This window comes from Phaethon lepturus, unplaced genomic scaffold (assembly GCF_000687285.1).
Source record: "Phaethon lepturus isolate BGI_N335 unplaced genomic scaffold, ASM68728v1 scaffold16215, whole genome shotgun sequence".
Lineage (NCBI taxonomy): Eukaryota > Metazoa > Chordata > Aves > Phaethontiformes > Phaethontidae > Phaethon > Phaethon lepturus.
In genome coordinates, this window is record NW_010542841.1 from 7569 (window position 1) to 26224 (window position 18656).

General features: G+C 44.0%; 2 protein-coding genes across 2 annotated transcripts; both read right to left on the reverse strand.

Moving 5' to 3' along the window:
* Positions 1-564: 564 nt before the first annotated feature.
* Positions 565-13393, reverse strand: LRPAP1 (low density lipoprotein receptor-related protein associated protein 1). The gene is made up of 8 exons (XM_010288172.1): positions 13170-13393; positions 7347-7491; positions 6880-7004; positions 5374-5494; positions 4296-4454; positions 3680-3762; positions 1197-1373; positions 565-885 (listed from the first exon to the last, which is right to left on the reverse strand). Exons 1-8 carry the CDS (start codon positions 13347-13349, stop codon positions 820-822), a joined length of 1056 nt encoding a protein of 351 aa, XP_010286474.1. The 5' UTR covers positions 13350-13393; the 3' UTR covers positions 565-819.
* Positions 13394-17729: 4336 nt separating this feature from the next.
* On the reverse strand, positions 17730-18448 carry LOC104613973 (C-C motif chemokine 3-like). The gene is made up of 3 exons (XM_010288173.1): positions 18376-18448; positions 18008-18116; positions 17730-17823 (listed from the first exon to the last, which is right to left on the reverse strand). Exons 1-3 carry the CDS (start codon positions 18446-18448, stop codon positions 17730-17732), a joined length of 276 nt encoding a protein of 91 aa, XP_010286475.1.
* Positions 18449-18656: the final 208 nt, after the last annotated feature.

Consider the following 18656-nt stretch of genomic DNA (forward strand, 5'->3'; position numbering starts at 1 on the left):
GTGCAAAACTACCCTTCCTGTCTTAAAAATTAATGCATGAGTGAACTTTAGTTTAAGGGAATAAGCAACAGGCTCAAAAGCCAGGTCTGGTTACTTCTCACTAAATGAGAGGGAAGGAAAAAAAAAAGCCTCACCACTATCTTGTTTTGATTTTTTTAATGACCAAGTGCAACAAAACCAAGCAACCATGAACAAGATAATTGTACACATACATTCAGGAACTTCAGATGTGTTAGTCTATAACTAAATTGTGTGCATTGGCCTCAATGTATGTTCCCTCCTTGCTCTTCCTCCCTCTCTCACATGAAGAGAGTCATACACAGTGCAGCTCTGAGCCACTACTCAAAGTCAGTAGAAATATAAATATTTTCGTTACCTTCAGTAGGTAATGTATTAGGCCAGGCACTGAAATAAGACTTTTCTGGCCTCTGTTTTAACTTCCTGTACCTCAGTCCTCACTTTCATGGATCAGAATACCTTTCCTGACTATCAGATTAGTATTTTTTTTTTACTAGCAGGAATCCTCTGAGGGTTCACATATTTTTCCTTTTGACATGACTGCTTATTTCAAAGACTGTTACTTGATTCAGATGTAAGCTTTATATGATCCAAGATGTGCAACTTAAATTTATAGTCTAGTCATTTAATTTGATAGTGCAAATACAAAACTGGCAATTAAGTGGACAAAAAAAAAAATTTCTTACAGGACAACTCTGTTCAATCCTTACTATTTCAGAAGGACTCCTTGGTAAATTCTGTTCAAAAAACACATTATCTGTTTTGTGTTAATAGATTGATCCCATGAAGGAGAACAAATTTTTATAATTCATTGTGTTGAAGACCTTGAGAGATTCTGCTGGATAAGTCTTGCAAGTGCTTCTTTACCTAGCAGGAAAACAAAACACATCAAACAAATTTTAGTAAGACAATGAATTATCAATATCATATATTCAGATTCTGCTATCAGTGTACGTGACAACAGGAAGATAGAGACCAGGGAGATTTCAGGCATTTCAGAATTAGGTCTATAAAAAACAATTATGGATATCCTGTACTAAACATGGAGCACAGGTGTGCCTGGAACTCCCCCTCTGGAAGTCATTCAAGTTGCATGAAAAATCAGCACTGGGTAATCTACATATCCTCTACTACTGAGTTACACTTTCAACATGTATATACACTGAATTTATACAGACCTTATATCCTAGTTCTTTTGTCTTTTCTTCCAGCATGGCATATTTCTCTTTGTTTCTGTTCAGATGATCCTTATCTCCAGTTCCCTCTACATGCTTCAGTTTCTGGTGTGAAATCTCTAATTGTTTCTGATAGTGATGGTGTTTTTCAATTTTTGCTTCAAAGTGTTTCAGCTCCTCCTAAGACAACAAATACACACAGCTTCACAGGATTTTCTTTCCAAGGCTTCCTCTCTCTTTTCTTGCCAAGACATCCCTAATGCTATTTTACTAAGTCAAGCACAGAATGCTTTTTCAGTTCCCTGCTTCTTAAGAATGTCTGGACAATACATTATCATCACCACCCAGACACCCAATTTTGAAGGCAGGTGCTGAAAACATCCCACCACAGATGGCTGTGAGGCGTTAGGGGACGACAGCAGTGAACACCAAATAAAAGTTTATATATGAGAATGGTGGATGGGGGTGGGGGGGTGGGGGGTAGAGACAAACAATTTTTAAGAGAAGCCTGTTTTCAAAATCAGATCCTGGATTTGTTGTTTTCTTCTCAGACTTAAATGTTTTCTGGGTTTGCAGTCTGTTATGATGAATATGAAATAGGAAGAATTAATTAACAAACAAAAAGCCCTCTTAGTTTGCCTCAAAGACAGTGGCCAAACTAACTGTGGTGTTCAGGAACATATCAGAGACGGTCCTCAGACAACCTGGTACACTGCAAGGGTGACCAAAGAATAAGTAACATCTGTACCCACCACAGCATGCTCCTGTTCTGCTACTTCAAGGCAGTAAATTCAGTTTCTCTGTGTCTTAAGACATGTCCTCTGTGAAGAGGATATGAACAGTCCAAACTGTCATGCCACTTATGGCAGCAGTTCTATGCACTACATCCAGAAAAACTCAAACCCTGCAGTGAAATCCCCGTTTGAAAAAGCCCACTTAATTTTGGTCACTAGTGTGTTTCAGTCCAGGTGGCTGACAAAATTACTCTCATTTCAAGAAAATTGGAAAAAAAAAAATCCATCATCCTAATAGATCTTCTTTAGTTTTTAAAGCAGACTGGTTTTGTGGTCAACTTTTCTTACAAGAAAATAGTTTCCTTTTCCTGTAGAACATTCCAGTCTGTTTTACATACTCCATTCATAACCTCAGCTTGGGGTTCTACTGCTCTGATAAATCATTTTAGCTGCTCCTCTCAGATGATGTACCAGCAGAGCAGCATTTGTGTCTCACTATGAAACCTTCATGAAGGTTAGTACTGTGGCCACTCAGGAGAAGACACAACTTGAGCTGCTCAAACAAGGCACATGTTTCTTTAATTCTGCTTTCACGGACTTTTTAAATAGGCAGATGTTGCACTGTGATTCTTACTGTCTTACTTTTGTTAGGATGTCATTCACACTAACAAGACAGGTTTGGTGAACAGGATTTGCATGAATTAAGATTTCTACTAAAACAGTAAAATTATTAAGTAGGTACATGTTCTTGCTTATGGAAGGTTTTTTCTTTTTCACTGTGGCAGATATGAAGGCCAAATTTACCTCTCATGCAATTGTACAGTCCTGACCAAAATGTCCCACTGAGAACAGCAGAAGCCTTGTTGCAGACTTCAGCAGGCTTTCCTTTGACACTCTTAAAAGCAGGGCTACTGAAATCAGTGTAATTAAAATGTTTGCTTCATAAGAGAATCAGACTGTATGTGAGTTAAAAGAAATAAGATGGATCTTTGATATCTAAGAGAGACAGATTTCAATCTCCGTCACAGGAATTTAAAACTCTATCATTACCTTGTCCAGAAAAGAAGCTCAAGGTGACCCTAGCCGTGTCTTGGAGGGTAAGACAATATCAAAAGTACATTTAACTCTATGAACAAGCCCTGAAGAGTTACTTCCCCAGGCTATCAATTAATATCTATTCTGATAAACAGGCAGAGTCAGATGAAAAAAAATTAATTTCTCAAGACAATTTGTATCAAATAATAGTAATAATTAAAAAAAATTCAACATTATGAACCCCCAGGAATTAATTTCTACAGTATTTCCTTGAAAACCAGTCTTCATCATGGTACTTTTGGGCCAGTTAACATTGCTCCAACACAGAAAGTTAGCAGTGCAAGAGGTGGGCATCAGAGTGGAATTGCTGGGTACACTGCTTCCCAAAGAAGCAATTACATTAAGACACTGGGTAAGAGAGGGAAACCTCATGCACTGGAAACAAACAAGCAGGGCCTGGTCTTTCAAAGATTTAAAATATGCAACACTTGCTTTCACAGGATTCAGAATTTTCATTTTGCTGATTATAACAGAACCATGCATATGACTGGTTACATACATGTTTCTCCATTTGAAATATTAAGAAAGAAGCATGACTTTTTTTTTTTATGGTGTCTGAAGAGCAATACAGAAGTGATTGCACTCAGAGTAACATCAAGTGTTTCTTTATGTGGGAAAATATCTTTCCATAAAATATCTAACTGAAATTCTACTTACCCGAAAAGATTCAAGTTCTTTCTCAGTGAAATTGGCTGATTTGGCCATGTCCCACAAATCAATCACTCTTGGTTCTTCGAATTCTAAACAAATACATACCACTTAGTGAAAATCTGGACACAATGGTTTTATGTTCAGCTTCTAAGCAAGATGAGCATGCTTTCTCACATACATACACACAGATATATAAGCACTGCATTATTAATAGGTCTATTTGGATGAAAAGGGAGAAAAATCCAAGTACCTAACTTAAAACTGTAGTATTGCTGTAGCAAGTTTTTTTTGAAAAGCAAAAAAACCCCAAGGAACTGAATAATGGCATTGCTTATCCTGCACATTGTCTCACTTCAAACCTGCCCTCCTGGGTTTGAAGGCGTAATATCCCTTCTCATGTGGGCATGGAAGACAGAACTATCCTCTTTACATGTTGTCCCTATCCTTTCATTAGGCTTCTAGTGTTGGCTTCTAAATAGAACAGGCTGGCTGTAATCTTCAGCCCACTGTGGTCACACCACGTACTGTGATACTGTGACTACATCTTATTACTTGCCAACTGATTTTTATTTTTTTTTAATGAAATTAATCCCAAATAAGCAGAAAAAACACTGTATCATACCACTGGTTGTGTCATATCCCTGGTGACTGACTTTACGCAAACGCTCAAACCCCTGATTGATGCTTCTTAGCTTGTCTTTGAGTTCTCTGTGTTTGTTGTGCAAGATTTCCTCTTTTACCAGGTTCTCTTCAGACGGGTTGATAACATTTTTGTGGATATCTGTTGAAGAAGAAAAGCGTTATTGATTGTAGGCCAAATCCTGATAGGTCAAAAGCTCCAGATATCCCCCAAAATCTGAGATGAGTAAAAGATGGTAAGTTCTTAGAATTTGAGCTGAGTGTAAAAGCATCAACATCACAGTCTAAGGAGCAGTAATTCCTTTTGCAGGTCAATATTAAGATTGATGCCCCTCTGTGCTCTAGAGGGTGATATTATAGAAATGCCTTTTAACTCCTACTGGCCACCAGCCAAGATTTTAGTAAGGAAATGTTCTTATTGTCCTAGATTAGCAATATCCCAAGGAAATGGGATAGGGATGGTTGATGAGTCCTGTGCCCTCTTCCCTGGGCATTTCACGAACCAATCAGGATATCTGATGTTGAAATGACTTCCAGCAGCTTCCAGCCTGGACTCTACAATGCAAACATCAAACTGCCTATAAGCTTTAGAATACTTTGGCTCTAACAGTTGTAGCTAGGATTAGTATAGCAAGTTGGTTTCAGATCCTTGATACTTTAGTATACACCAGGCTCAGTGCCTAAGATATTCAAGTACATCCCCTCGGGCTCCCAGCTGGTGAGATAAAACATGCATGTTCTGCAGACTTTAGGACCACATTTTGCAGCAGTGGATCTATGGGTGCTGCATAATTTCCAGTATCATCATTGCTAATCTGATAGTATCTTCCCTGCTTGAAACACAGGCAGAATCAGAAAACTGAAATGGCAACATTTTCACCAGCTGGCAAGATTTTTGGCAGCTAATGCAGAACTAAACCCAGCAAGTAGCTGGAAATGTCAGCATCTGCAAGCAGTTCTGACAGAAATGTCAGACTTCAGGAATTTCAAAGAAACTTGGAAACAATGGGCAGAGAAAAGAGTTGTACTGATCTTGGAACATCAGAGAAACGTTCAGGCACCTTCTGTCCTGCTCACAGTCTCCAGCAGAATATTGTATTCACGGATTTTTTCTTTGTGATGCTGAAATTCTCGCCAAAGCTTATCCAACTCCTCATCAGAGAACTTCCCAGACGTTTTGGCCTGAAAGAAACATGGGCTCATTATGCTTCCCAGGCCAAGTGCTTTTAAGTGCACTCAGCTGCCAAAATTTCATCCCACTTCCCAACACATTTATAAAATTATTAAGTCCAGCTTTTCCTTAAGATCTTTTGTTTTAAATCCCTTTATATTAGTATGAGGGCAGGATGTAGACATTGGCAGATATGGTGGATTTAATCATGTCAAAATGAAGTTTGCTTCAGACTTACAAAGCTAGACTTGCTTTGGAATACCCCATGAAAAGTGTCTGTCATTTCTATTCCCTGGAAAACCATTTCATACAGAAATAAGGGCCATGAAGTTCCATATGCAACTGTAAGGGGACTGTTGCATGAGGGATGCAGCCTGATATTAGCATAGTCTTAACCTAATTTTAGTCTACTGGTAAGTGAAGATTTTATCACTGCTATGCATTGGCTCTGCAGTGATTTGTTCCTCACTGGACTACTTTTTACCAATTAGGGAAGCACCGGTCAGACAGTTGGAGCACTGCCCACAAATCTGGTGACTTATTTGCTGCAACGCATGATCAAAAGTGAATGTTTCTGTCACCTATTCAGCCCCAACCCTTTTTTTACTTTGGGAATATTTCTATCTAATGCACTTTACTGTTCCCCAAAGCACATGACATCATGTCCCTTGCCAGAGCTATATCTAGTTACAGCAACATTTTAAAACCCAGCAAATCTTTTCCTCTGCTTTACTACCACTGCACTAGACTGGTCTAAGAATTCTTTGCTTTACATGACTACTTATTTTTAAAACCTTGAATTATTTAATTTTTGTAGGTGATGATTTTGCCAGTTTTAACTGCCCAAACAAACAGTAAACTTCCTATTTTTTTAATGCATTAATGCAAATCCTGGAAAGTTACACTTGAATACCAGGCTAGGAAAGTCCTTATTTAACACTGCACACTATATATTTTATTTAGAAACATTCTATGAAATGGTTCTATTTTAAATGCATCTTTTTAAAAAAGCCTAGAAACAGCAATAAGAAAACCAGGAAAAACAGCAATAAGAAAACCAGGAAAAACAGCAAAGGTATTCCACCACACAGCCTAATAGTCACACAAAAGGAAATTTGAGGAAAAACTCTGTCCTCAGTGGACTCAGGATCTTGCCCTCCACACAAACTGATGCGTGTGTTTTCTTTGGCAAAGAGAGTCTGCCACACATAGTTACCTGGATGCAGGTGGGATGTCCTCAGGGCACAATTATGTGAGCTACAGAGCACAGCAGCTTGGTCAGTACTTAAAAATGGAGTAGTAAAGCCATTCAATTTCAAGTCTCAGAAGACAGAGACTGTAGTTCAATGAAGAAATACTGATTTCCTATACTGCAGTTCCTGGAAATCTTACCCACCTTGCTCCATAATTTTTCCAGTCTTGGATCATCTAGTGTATCACTTTCTGTACCGTCTTTAATGTAGTTGGTATCAACTAATTGAGAGTCCTTCTTTCCATTCATTCCATATTTAGTCATAATGACTGCAGGAAAATAGAAGATACAGAAACATTAGAACCACGGATGTATGGAACATGAGAGATTGGCTATATCCTTGATGTGCAGCGCTGCATTTTGCAGCTCACAGTGCATAGTCTAACAGCTTAAGACACAGCGGTCCCAGGTTTAATGACCTCTTCTGAAAACATCAGGAGCAAAAGAAGCTGTTAGCCTCCTGCAGCTCCCAACTGACCTCCAAAGAACTGTGTGGGCTCAGTGTCTTGAAAGACAACCTGTTATTTAATGACTCAAACACAAACACAGGTGTCTAACTGTGTACGTGTCTAATGCAAAGTCTAAACCTCTTCTGCAGAGATATATCTTACCATTTAAGTTGCGTCTAAGTTTGGCTTCTTTCTCTCCATCTTCATCTAGCCCTTCAGCCTTCAGCTTTTTCCAGCTTAGCTCATCCTTTTCCTGTATTTTTAGATCACTGTGCAACTCTGCCAGTTTCACAGCAGAGAGATGAAGCTAATAAGAACAGAGAAAGATTTGTATTCAGTTATGTGGAGTCACCTCTTACTACAATGCTACCTCAGAAGCCAGTATAGCACAGCATTTGTTTCTTTAATGCTATGTATCCATCTGAATTTAAGGGCCTTAAGGTATGAGCCACTGCCTATGAACACAGCCTTCTCTCTCAGCTCTTCAGCTACTTGGACAACAGTGAAATTACGTAAGGGTTAAAAATTTGTGTCTTTCCTGGGTGTTCCTTCGAGTAATATTTAAATGGCATTTTTTCCCTGCTTTTACAGGACGGCTTTCTAAAGCAGAGTGGTGCGGTTGACACGCCTGAGGGACAGGATGCCATCCAGAGGGACCTGAACAAGCTTGAGGAATGGGCCTGTGTGAACCTAATAAGGTTCAACAAGGCCAAATGCAGGGTCCGGCACCTGGGTCAAGGCAACCCCTGGTATCAGTACAGGCTGGGGGATGAAGGGATTGAGAGCAGCCCTTCCAAGAAGGACGTGGGGGTACTGGTCAACGAAAAGCTGGACAGGAGCCAGCAATGTTTGCTCACAGCCTAAAAGGCCAACAGTATCCTGGGCTGCATCCAAAGCCGTGTGGCCAGCAGGGCGAGGGAGTGGATTCTGCCCCTCTACTCCACTCTGGTGAGACCCCCCCTGCAGTGCTGCGTCCAGCTCTGGAGCCCTCAGCACAGGAAAGACATGGACCTGTTGGAGCAGGTCCAGAGGAGGCCACAAAAATGATCAGAGCGATGGAACACCTCTCCTGTGAGGACAGGCTGAGAGAGTTGGGCTGCTTCATCCTGGAGAGGAGAAGGCTTTGGGGAGACCTTATTGCAGCCTTTCAGTACTTAAACGGGGGCTTTTAATGGGGGGACAGACTTTCTTGCAGGGCCTGTAGTGATAGGACAAGGGGTAATGGTTTTAAACTAAAAGAGGGCAGGTTTAGGCTAGATCTAAGGAAGAAATTTTTCACAATGAAGGTGGTGAAACACTGGCCCAGGTTGCCCAGAGAGGTGGTAGATGCCCCATCCCTGGAAACATTCCAGGTCAGGTTGGACGGGGCTCTGAGCAACCTTATCTAGTTGAAGATGTCCCTGCTCACTGCAGGGGGGGGTGGACTAGATGACCTTTAAAAGTCCTTTCCAACCCACACCATTCTATGATTCTACCAAAAATGATTCTACTTTAAAAATGTCCGGTACCAACAACAAAGAATGTAAAGAAAAATATTATTTAAATCTATTCAGTTTCACTAGTTCACAAAAGGCAGTAAGGACCAAACTTCCCAAACAACATGCCATTGCCACCACGTGTGAAATTTCTTGCAGACCACCTTCTAACCACATAGTTACAGTGAGTTAGTAAATTTTATTTGTCAGTATGGTTTTGCAGACTACCAGGACACTGAGGATGGCCTTGCATGTCAAAAAGAGCCACTTATCAGCAACTTTTACTATGGTCAACGTGCAAAATTTTCTAAGACCACTTCTTAATATGGTTTATGTGCATTAAAAACATGCAAAATCTAGACACATTCCTGTCACACATAAGAGAACACAGAGAAAAGATATGGAGGCTGAAGCTGTGAAAAAAAAATTAAGATTTAAAAGAATGGTAGGTCAGCTTGAAATTTTGTGAAATACAGAGAAAACACGAACAGAGACAATGAGTAATATGCAGTTGGCTAAGCAGCACTGCTGTAGGATGAGCCTAAACTTTTGAACTTCCAGATTTTGGACACTTTAGTTATTCAGTTTAGAACAAAGAAATGTAACAAATCATATCAATGCTTCAGAACTTCTGGGGGGTGTGTGTGTATGTGCATGCACGCGCGCATGCGCACATGTTAATAACAAGCAGGTGAGGCAAGTAAAAGCCCAAAGAAGAGAGAGAAGGATCAAAAAACATGTCACCAGTGTGAATTCCAATACAATTCTGCCTGAGCAGTTTGCGTCCTTCTACCTCTGACCACTGAGTAGCCAGCTCCTGGAAGCTCACATCCAGCTCTGAACCAGCTGGGCTCATGTGTCCTAGGACAAACTTATTTACTGGAGGTAATTCAGAAATTCATTTGAGTGTCAGCATGTTATTTGAAAATAATTAGGAAAAATGTCATTATTTTGTGCTAATGCACTAAATTCCTATTGACAGGAATTCAGGATCCTATGTGCATTATTGTTTCTGCTGTCCTATTAATTAGTCTTGTGCTTCTGAATATAATTATTGTTAATTTTTAAATTAAGTTTTTCTTCTGTGTCTGGCACTTGGCTTACTGAAATGATTTACTAAAATCTAGAGTAGTTAGAATCACAGGCAAATATAAAATTTACAGAACACATTAAAACTCCTGAGTCATCTAATACTAAAGCAAAGGAGCATCCCTACTGTCTTCTTTACAATCTACTTTTGGGGAACTGTTCGATAGAAGATAAGCACTTGGAAGGAATCACTTTATTTATGATTTTTAGTATGTGCTGAAGTCAAAAAAACCTTAATCACGTACTTACTTGCTTTTCTGGAACAGGATGACCCAGAAAGCTGGTGTCATTGCTGCAGTGGCACCAAGTAACAATGCTTTGCTCAGCAAGAATTGCATCCTGATGCTTCAGGAGGAAGATTGAGTGAAAAAGTTTGCTATAAATTGTGAAGGAAATGACTGATAATCTCAGTATTTTTGCACTCTAATGTCAGCATTGAAGTAGTGTGGACTTAATATGTTGTTAGGCTGAGCAATCCAGGAAAAAAGATCAACGGCAGTAACTTAGATAACAATTAATTCAGCTCCTACTGCAAAAATAGGAAAATATAATCTTTTAAATGTATGACTTTATCATCAGAGACACACTATTGTGTAAAAGATTACACAATGCATTTTATGTTAGATACTCTCTGCAGCTAGTGCAATCTCATGAACATGCACTGTTTTATGTTGTCTAAAAGTTCCAGAGAAGAATATCAGAACTTCCAAACATAAAGTTTGGAGACATCTCATCATCAATCAAACATTTTAAACTCTTAATAAAAAAAAAAGGAAGTACATTAAGCTTATTGAAAAAGAAAGATTCTATTAAAATTTCTCCCAATTTCTGGTATACTTTTCTGATTCTCATTATAATTTGGTAAGAAACTCAAGTAATTGTCCTTTTAAACATTATAAATCCTTTGAAACCTGTTGGAAGACCCTTGCCTGTCCTATTTATATAACACAAAAGTGAATACATTGGCTAATTTAAAGCATATAGTTCAAGAACTGCTTCCTTCAAGATCCTTTCATGTAGGACCCCAAATGACACCAGGTAAAAATGTCAACAGATAAGACTCCACATCGCTTTACTAACCAGAAGCAGCGATGAAAAGAAAGCTAAGTTTAATGATTAAATAAAAAAGCACCAAGTTCCTTATGCTTATTCCTTATGCTCTGGACATTAATATCCAAGATAGGTACCTGGCAATTCTGGGAATGAGCACTGGAAATCTGTGAAACATTACAACAATTAAGTCATTTGCTGTTTGTCTGACTACAATCATTACCTGCAATATTATTATCTACACCCTTGCTTCTGAGACAAAAGGGTTCTTTACTACAGATTTTTCAGGTGTAACATGCCCTAAATCCTGCAGCCCACTAGTTGCTTTGGGATGGCCAGGAAGCCCCGATGTGGGCTAGAACTACACAAATAGCAACAACCACAGCACAGTGGATTGATAGAGACTAGCAGGACAAACCACATACCTTATGAAATCTAATTTTCACTTGGTTCAAATAACTACAGAGTTAGGGTCTCACTAAAAAGAACTCTTGTATCAAAAATTACTTTTTAAAATTTTTACATAAAACATATACCTATGAACTGAGATGCTGCAGAAGGATCAAATCCTCCCTCCCTCAGGGAAACAGGAATGAATTCTGGCTTGCCAGCTCCTGGCTCCCACTAAGTAACGTTTTTGGGCTTTCTGAAGCACTACTCATCCAGCTGTGTGTTGCAATGCTCAATTGCGGTATCGATCTTTTATGTAAAAACAAAGGAGTTCCTTATTTTCAGTACTATCTCTACCACTACCAAAATGAAGGACAGAGTTCAGCATTGGCACACACAAATATTTCAAAGCAGGTCTAATACACAGGCTTAGTTTTCCTCGGATTTCAGACCTTGCCCAGACATAGTGAAAAACCACTAAAACACAGGCTAGGTGTCAACTGTACTCAAAAGTGAAATTTAGATGGTGGCAAATTTAGTTCAAGTAGGTGTTGCCTCTGTAAAATCTGGCTTACACATATAGAAGTTACTAAAGCTTAGTTCTTTACCCTGACAGAATTAACTCCATTTTACATTTTAGCGTCTTCAGTACCAAGACTTAACGTAGATGATGTAAAGCATCTCAAATTTGAATTCCAGAAGACCCTGGTATGAAAAAAAGTTGTAATTGGAGATGTAACAGGACACTGGCAATACTATCATTACAGTTTATGTCTAGTGTCCATGTTGTTTCTTCTTCAGCTGTCAGTTCACAGCTGGAGTTTCATTACCACACACTGCCCTATGCCCAATCTCATCCTTCTGCCATTGAGGGAAGAAGTACTTTTGACACCTTCTTTGGCCCAGTGGGAGGCAGCATTATGGCAGGGGTTCCATTTTTTAACTAAACCCAGGGATGTCCTGCCTCTAATTCAATAGTTCAGGCTGGGGAATGTCTATCCAGGATACAGGAAATCCAGGATTAATATTAACTATATTCCTCTGCCTGAAAGAACTTTTTTTGAACCTTTGCCTGAACCTTTACCAGCCATGACCTTAACTTCCATGCTCCACAATGCTCAGGGGATAAATATGGGTGTGCAAAGCCCTCCTCCCCTCCTGTTGGAGCTGTTCTGCTTCACTGTAATGAAATATTTCCACTGCAATTAAGTATTTTTACTGTATTTTCACTTTAATTAAGTATTTTTTTAGCTCAGAGTGAGAGAAACTCAAGTACCACTGTAAAAATTAAGGCACTCATGTGGGAATGGTGACACCCATTGGCTGGTCCTCCTGCATGTGACTACATCACTTGGTATGAATGAAATACCATAGGTGACATAACCACCACGGCGGAGGGTTTCTTACTCTTCTGTGCAATGAGCTCCTGTCCCATGCTAAGGCCACTGCCTTCAGATAGGACGAGAGCCTCACACCCCTTAACAAAAGGGCTAAAGATTTCAACCAGAGAGTGCAGGAGCCCATCTCTGATGCTCCCTCCATGGTACCAGAGGGACTTCACTCTCTCTTCCACTTCCTGGGCATAAGGTTTAACTGCTGGATTTAAACATGGAAGGGTCAACACTTCCCATGAGACGGGTACATATAGCAAGGAGATACCTCCCGAGAGAAGACCTGGGAGCGGGGCTGTGCGGATCCTGCTCTGAGCTGCCCATCAGGAGCAGCCAGGCCCGAACACCAAACAAAAGCCACCGCAGACCGGAGACCCAGCCCCACGCCGCGGCCTGTCGAGGCGACGCCGGGCAGCGCAGCCTCGGCTTCCCCACAAACGCAAACTTCCCGCTTCAACCACCGCCCGCAGCGCTTCTCCCGCCGCACCCCATCTCCTGAGGGAGCGAGGGCCTTCCCCCGCAGAGCTCTGCAGCAGCACGCCCACAGAGCGCCGCCATCGTCCCCGCTCCTCCCGCGCCGCCTCACTCACCCGCTGCGCCTTCTCCCAGACCTGGTTCAGCCTTACCACCCGGAACTCCCCAGCCTCCCACCGCTTGGCGCCGCCGGCCGCCAACCCCTCGTTGGCCTCCCGGGAGTACTTGCTGGCCTGGGCACCCACGGCAAGGAGGAGCGCGGCACCGAGAGCCGCCAGCGCCCGCAGCACCGCCATGTCGCGCTGGCCGGAGAACTACAAGTCCCGGGATGCCGTGCGGCGTCCCGCCCTCAGGTCCCCGAGCGGGCGGCTGCGGAGGTGAAGGTTCCGCGCGTTCCTCTGCGGGTGAAAAGTTTGTGTGTGTAGAAAAAGAGGCTGAAAATCCGGTTTCGGTAGAAAACCTAGTGACTAGTTTGGGGTCTCGGTAGCGTGAGGAGAATTTGGTTTGGGCTCTTCAAGTGGCGTGGTGTCATTCTCCTGAGTGTTTGCTTCACAAAACAAACAATGTGGCAGGGTTTGTGGTTTTGCTTTGGTTTTTTGTTTTTTTTTTCGCGGCCTGCAGTAACTACAGCGCACGCTCTTCTGCACCCTCTGTGCCCCTCAGTGAGGCACTGCTACCAGCTATGTGAGGAAGCGGAGACACGATGGGTTAAACACCACCCCTTTGATCGAACAAAGTTTTCAGATATTGCCACAGGGTTCAAGAGTGTACGGAAAAAGAAGAGGCAGCTCAGGAAGGGCGCAAGGCAGGAACAGGATCTTGGGGGAAGACAGGAATGTGGGGGGAAGAAGGACTCTGTCCTGCCTTGGAGGGGGTAGTGGAGGGCACCTCTGCCCAGGACAGCACATAGGGTTTGACGGTGTGGGGAGAAGGAGGACTGTGCAAAATGTAATAGCGAGAAGATGGGGTTGTTAGCGAGGCGTGGACTATGGGAATGGCCCTGAGGTTGGTGGCGTGTGCTGAGTGCAGCTCTGGGGCAGGGAGGGCCCTGCATGGCACCGACCTCCCTTCGCAGTGCTTCCTCCTCAGGTAGGCAGCCAAGAAGTGCCATAAGCAATGTGAAATCTTTGCAGGGGATTATGTCAAGCTGTATTAAAAAAAACAAACTATGATGCCACAAAAATGCCTGATATTTTAATTCAGGGTTGGTATATATCCTCCCTGGTTTTAAAAAAATCCGCTAAAACTGAGCTGCTATGAAAGTAGTGCAGGAGATGCAGAGCACACTCCATGTGGTTGTTTCGGAGGGGCAGGCGGTGAAGAAAGCTATTCTTTCTCTTGATGAATCCTCTTCTGCATACCGCAAAGGTTGTGTAGTAAGGGGTCTTTGGCATAGTTGAGCATTTGTGTTGAGGTTATTTAGCAAGGTAGTGGTGGGATTACTTTCCTGAGCCCAGCTGGTGGTGGCGGCAAAGGTTTGCTTTATAAATTCACCTCACATCTCATGCGTGACCTTGAGCAAATTAAAGCGTAACTTTGTAGTACTCTCAACATCAAATCTTCATGCATTATAAATCAGTCCTATGAAAACAAATAGATTGGCTAAACTATAATGAGATTTCTGAAAACCATGCCCTGGGGAGGATTTTTACTGGACTCTCATTTTTGCCTTGTCAGCAGTATCAACATCTTGTCTTTTCTCGTCCGTGTTTTCCCGAGTCAGTGCAGAGATCCTCAGTCATACAAACTTAGAAGCTGTTGCTGTCAGACTAAATTGCAGAAGCGGGCAAAAGTATTACAGTATCTATTGCATTGAAGATGCAGCTGAAGTGAGCATTGAAGTATAGCGAAATTATGACGGGAAAAGAAGCCCATCAGTCTTACCCAAATCTTGCAGAGCTCTTCACATCAATGTTAAGATTTAAAACTTGTTTTAGTCTCATTATTACAGTATACATATGCATTGTTGAGTCATTTTAGAACAGGTGGTTTCATCTTGCCTGTAATTTGAAGTATTGATTGAGTTTTCAGGCTCTCTGCAAATAAATTAGACCTCCATGCTATATAAATTCTTACAGGTGTGTTGAGTGTAGTTTTGCATAGCTTTATGGTAAGGTAATGGGAATAAGGTTTATGGGAGGTAATGGGAAATCAACCCCATTGTTTCCCTTTCCTGTGTACTCTGGGTCAAATTCCCCCTTCATTTTTCCCTAGCACAGTTGAAAAGTAGCTCAGCTTAATCCCTGGAACTGTGTCTAAACTGAGATAAGCAGTGGAAGTGTTAAACTATTGTGGACTTCACTGTTTGCATTGTCCCAGAGGGTTGTTGCTGAGTTGATGGACCACTGCTTTTTGTGTATTCATTCTTTATTGTCCTTATTAAAAAAAGAAATGTTAACAAAACGTGATGTGGATCACACCCAGAAGTCTGTCTTCCCTCTGCTCACTTGGAAAACAAAATTAGAGAAATTTGGAATGAGGATGTCATTACAAAGCAGTAAAAAGATCAGAGAAAGTCTTAGTTAAAAGAAAGACAGAAGGAAGTCTAGTGGCACTCATGGAGCAGTGCAGTGTTCCTGGTAGAATAAGAGAGGAGGTCTTTGAAGCTTATGTTTCCTCATCTAGTTATGCTTACCTGATCTAGTTGAAGATGTCCCTGCCCATTGCAGGCGGGTGGACTAGATGACCTTTAAAGGTCCCTTCCAACCCAAACTATTCTATGATTCTGTGTTCAGAGGTTTGAACATGATTTAAATAGCATTGTTCTGTGTACAGTGTTGGGAGATCTTTTCCTTTAAGATTCAGTGTAAGAGCTGGACCAGCTGCTTCTGGCTTCAGGTTTACCAAAACCCATTCACCACTGAATTTGCCCCTTCACATGTTCTATATACATCTGAAATTTTGTGCAAGTGATAGAAACTTCCCAGCATTTCAAATACTCTGTTACTGAGCTCTGGAAATGAGAGCAGTTGTGGCCTTTCTCATCCCCATCTATCCCAGCAATATGGTCTGCAGGCTGAGCCTAGCCAGCCAAGATGCGGGGAGCGTAGGATAAGCGTGGAGGGTTTGCAAGGGTGCTGCTGGCTTTGTCCAAATATGCCCTCACTCGGCCTCCTCTGGGGATGGCACAGAGACAGCCAGTGTCAGCGCCGTACCCCACTGGGGAGCCCGGTTAGCCCTTGCCCAGCCCTGTGACATTTCGCTGGGCCACCTGTACAGTGATACCGGCCACTGATAGAGCCAGGTACCCTCTCAAAATCCCCAGTTTCTGCAGAAATGAGCCTTTTTGGATAAATGAGGACCTGGTGAGTTACTTGTAGACAACTGCCAGAGCATCCGTTGGGGGTTGCTGGCCTGTGTAGTGCCGGCCACAGGGCATGAGGACCATGGTGGGAACACGTTCCCTCCCGGCCTCACCTTCTGTGCCACCCACTTCAGCTCCTGCTGGATGTCAGGGAAGAGGAAGCCATATAAACCCTCTTCATCATCCCCTCTCTGGCTCAGCCTGCTGGTGTGGTACTGCAAGAGGGGAGAGGAAGGTGTGTGCTGGGGGTGTTGGCGATGCAGGGCTGGGGACCGGAGGGTGTCGAGCCCTGGGGACTCACCAGGAAGTTCTCATGGATGCAGAGCCGGTCATGCCAGCACAACAACTGCCCAGTGACCTTGGGTCACAGTCGGCCTGCCCACACGCTGCTGGGGGACAGCGGCACCGTCACCCCCAGCACCGCACCAGGGTGCTGGTAGGGGTAACACCAGGAGCGGGATGGAGGAGAGGGCAGAGCACGTTCCCACGGCACAAGGGGCCTCTGCTTGCACAGCTGGGAACTGGCCAAAATCCCCTCTGGCAGGTGCCCAGGGAGTTATTCTGCACTCACCTTCCTCCTTGGGGGCCTGACACTTCATTTTGGGGGAGGAGGTGCACATGAGGCTCCTGCCTGCTTCTCGGGCAGTGCCGTGGGACAGTGAACTGAGAGGCCACAGCACCCTGCAATGCTTGGACTTCAGCTCCATCACCACAAGGGGCTGTAGTGAAGGAGTTGGCTGGGCGTGGGGACATTGTTGTGATTGAAGACCGCCCTGATCCTCCAGTGTTTGAGGCAAACGTCACTGAGCTGGCGGCGGTTGCCCTGTGGGGCTGCCCGGCCCAGGGGGTTGTGACTTGGCTGCACACATGCTGTGTGGGGAGAGCCCCGAGGAACAGGCAACCCCTGGGCGAGATGCCGGTGTCACCCCACAGGGACATGTGGGTCATGCTGGGGGGCAGGAGCTGAGTCCTGACTGGGGAGGGGGAAGCACTGTGGGAGCTGCCATGGGGCTGAGGCTGCCCTGCCCAGGGGGAAGCAGTGAAACCAGGGTGTGGGGAGGGCAAGGGGGTCCCCGTGAGTCACTTCTCACATGTCTGGGCTCCAGCAGGGACTTCAGAGACACCCAAAGGATCTGGTAATGCAAATACTTTATTTAGGCTTTGAAAGTCCTGACTCCTCGTTAACAGCCATGTTGATACTTTTTAAATAATTTTTGTATTTTCATTTTCTTAGCAAGCAAAATTTAGTTTAACAAATATATGTCAATTAGAATAAACCTTCCTGTTGGAGAAGGATGCAGCTCAAGCACCCTGTTGTGTGTCTGGTGCCGGGGGGCTGAGCCCCCTGCACTGGTGTGGCAGCGAGGAAGGGTCAGTACTCCAGCGTCTGGAAGTGCTCCAGATGTGCCTGCACCCAGGCTGCCTGGGGGTCTGTGCACAGCTTCCTCCTCTTCTTTGTGACCAGGCTGCCAGGAGAAAGCCAACGTTGGGGCGTTCGGCCGGGGCAGCGGAATGCCTGCACTGGGTCCCACTGGCAGCGCCCCGAGTGTCCCTGGCCGTGCCCTCTGCCCCTTCCCGGCCACCCTTGGACACATGTGGGACACTTCCCCGGCCATGACTCCCTGACCCCCGGCAGCGGTGGGTACTCACATCACTGCCGGCTGGGTGCATCTGCTGCTGGTGGTGTAGGCGGAGGCGATGAGGCTGCGCGGGATGGGGTGCTGCAGGTAGCTGAAGCAGCAGGTGATGGGAACGATGTCTGTGGGGGCAGAGAGACAGCCCCAGTGAGGGCCCACACTGTGGCAGAGGCTCTGCCTAGTGCTCCCAGGGGATTTGCCATCACCTGTGCTGTATCCCCTGGGGACACCCCCTGGAAGCCCCTATCCCAGCACTGGTGGTGACCACCTGCTCCCAGCCCTCCCCATGGACACAAGGGTCTTGTCAGTGGGGATGGGGCTCTCTCCGCAGGAGGGACAGCGAACCTGGCTTCTCGGGGGACGCAGCAACGCTGGAGTCACCGAAGTGGGGCTCAGCCAGGGAGCAGGTGGCCACGAGGAGCAGGGCGGCGAGGGCGGCTATGGGGACCTTCATGGTGCTGCAGGAGCTGAGGGAACCACGAGAAGAGCTGGAGCTGGGGTGCCTGCAGGGCTTTCCTCTGCACGATGCTCGGCCCCTGCTGCCGCTGCCCTCCTTTTATCCTTTGGCTGCTGGGTGGGTGCAGGGTTTCAAGGAAAGACAATGAATGTCATACTGGGGAAATCATGTCAGGATCGCCCAGTTTTGCTGAGCTGGAGAAGGC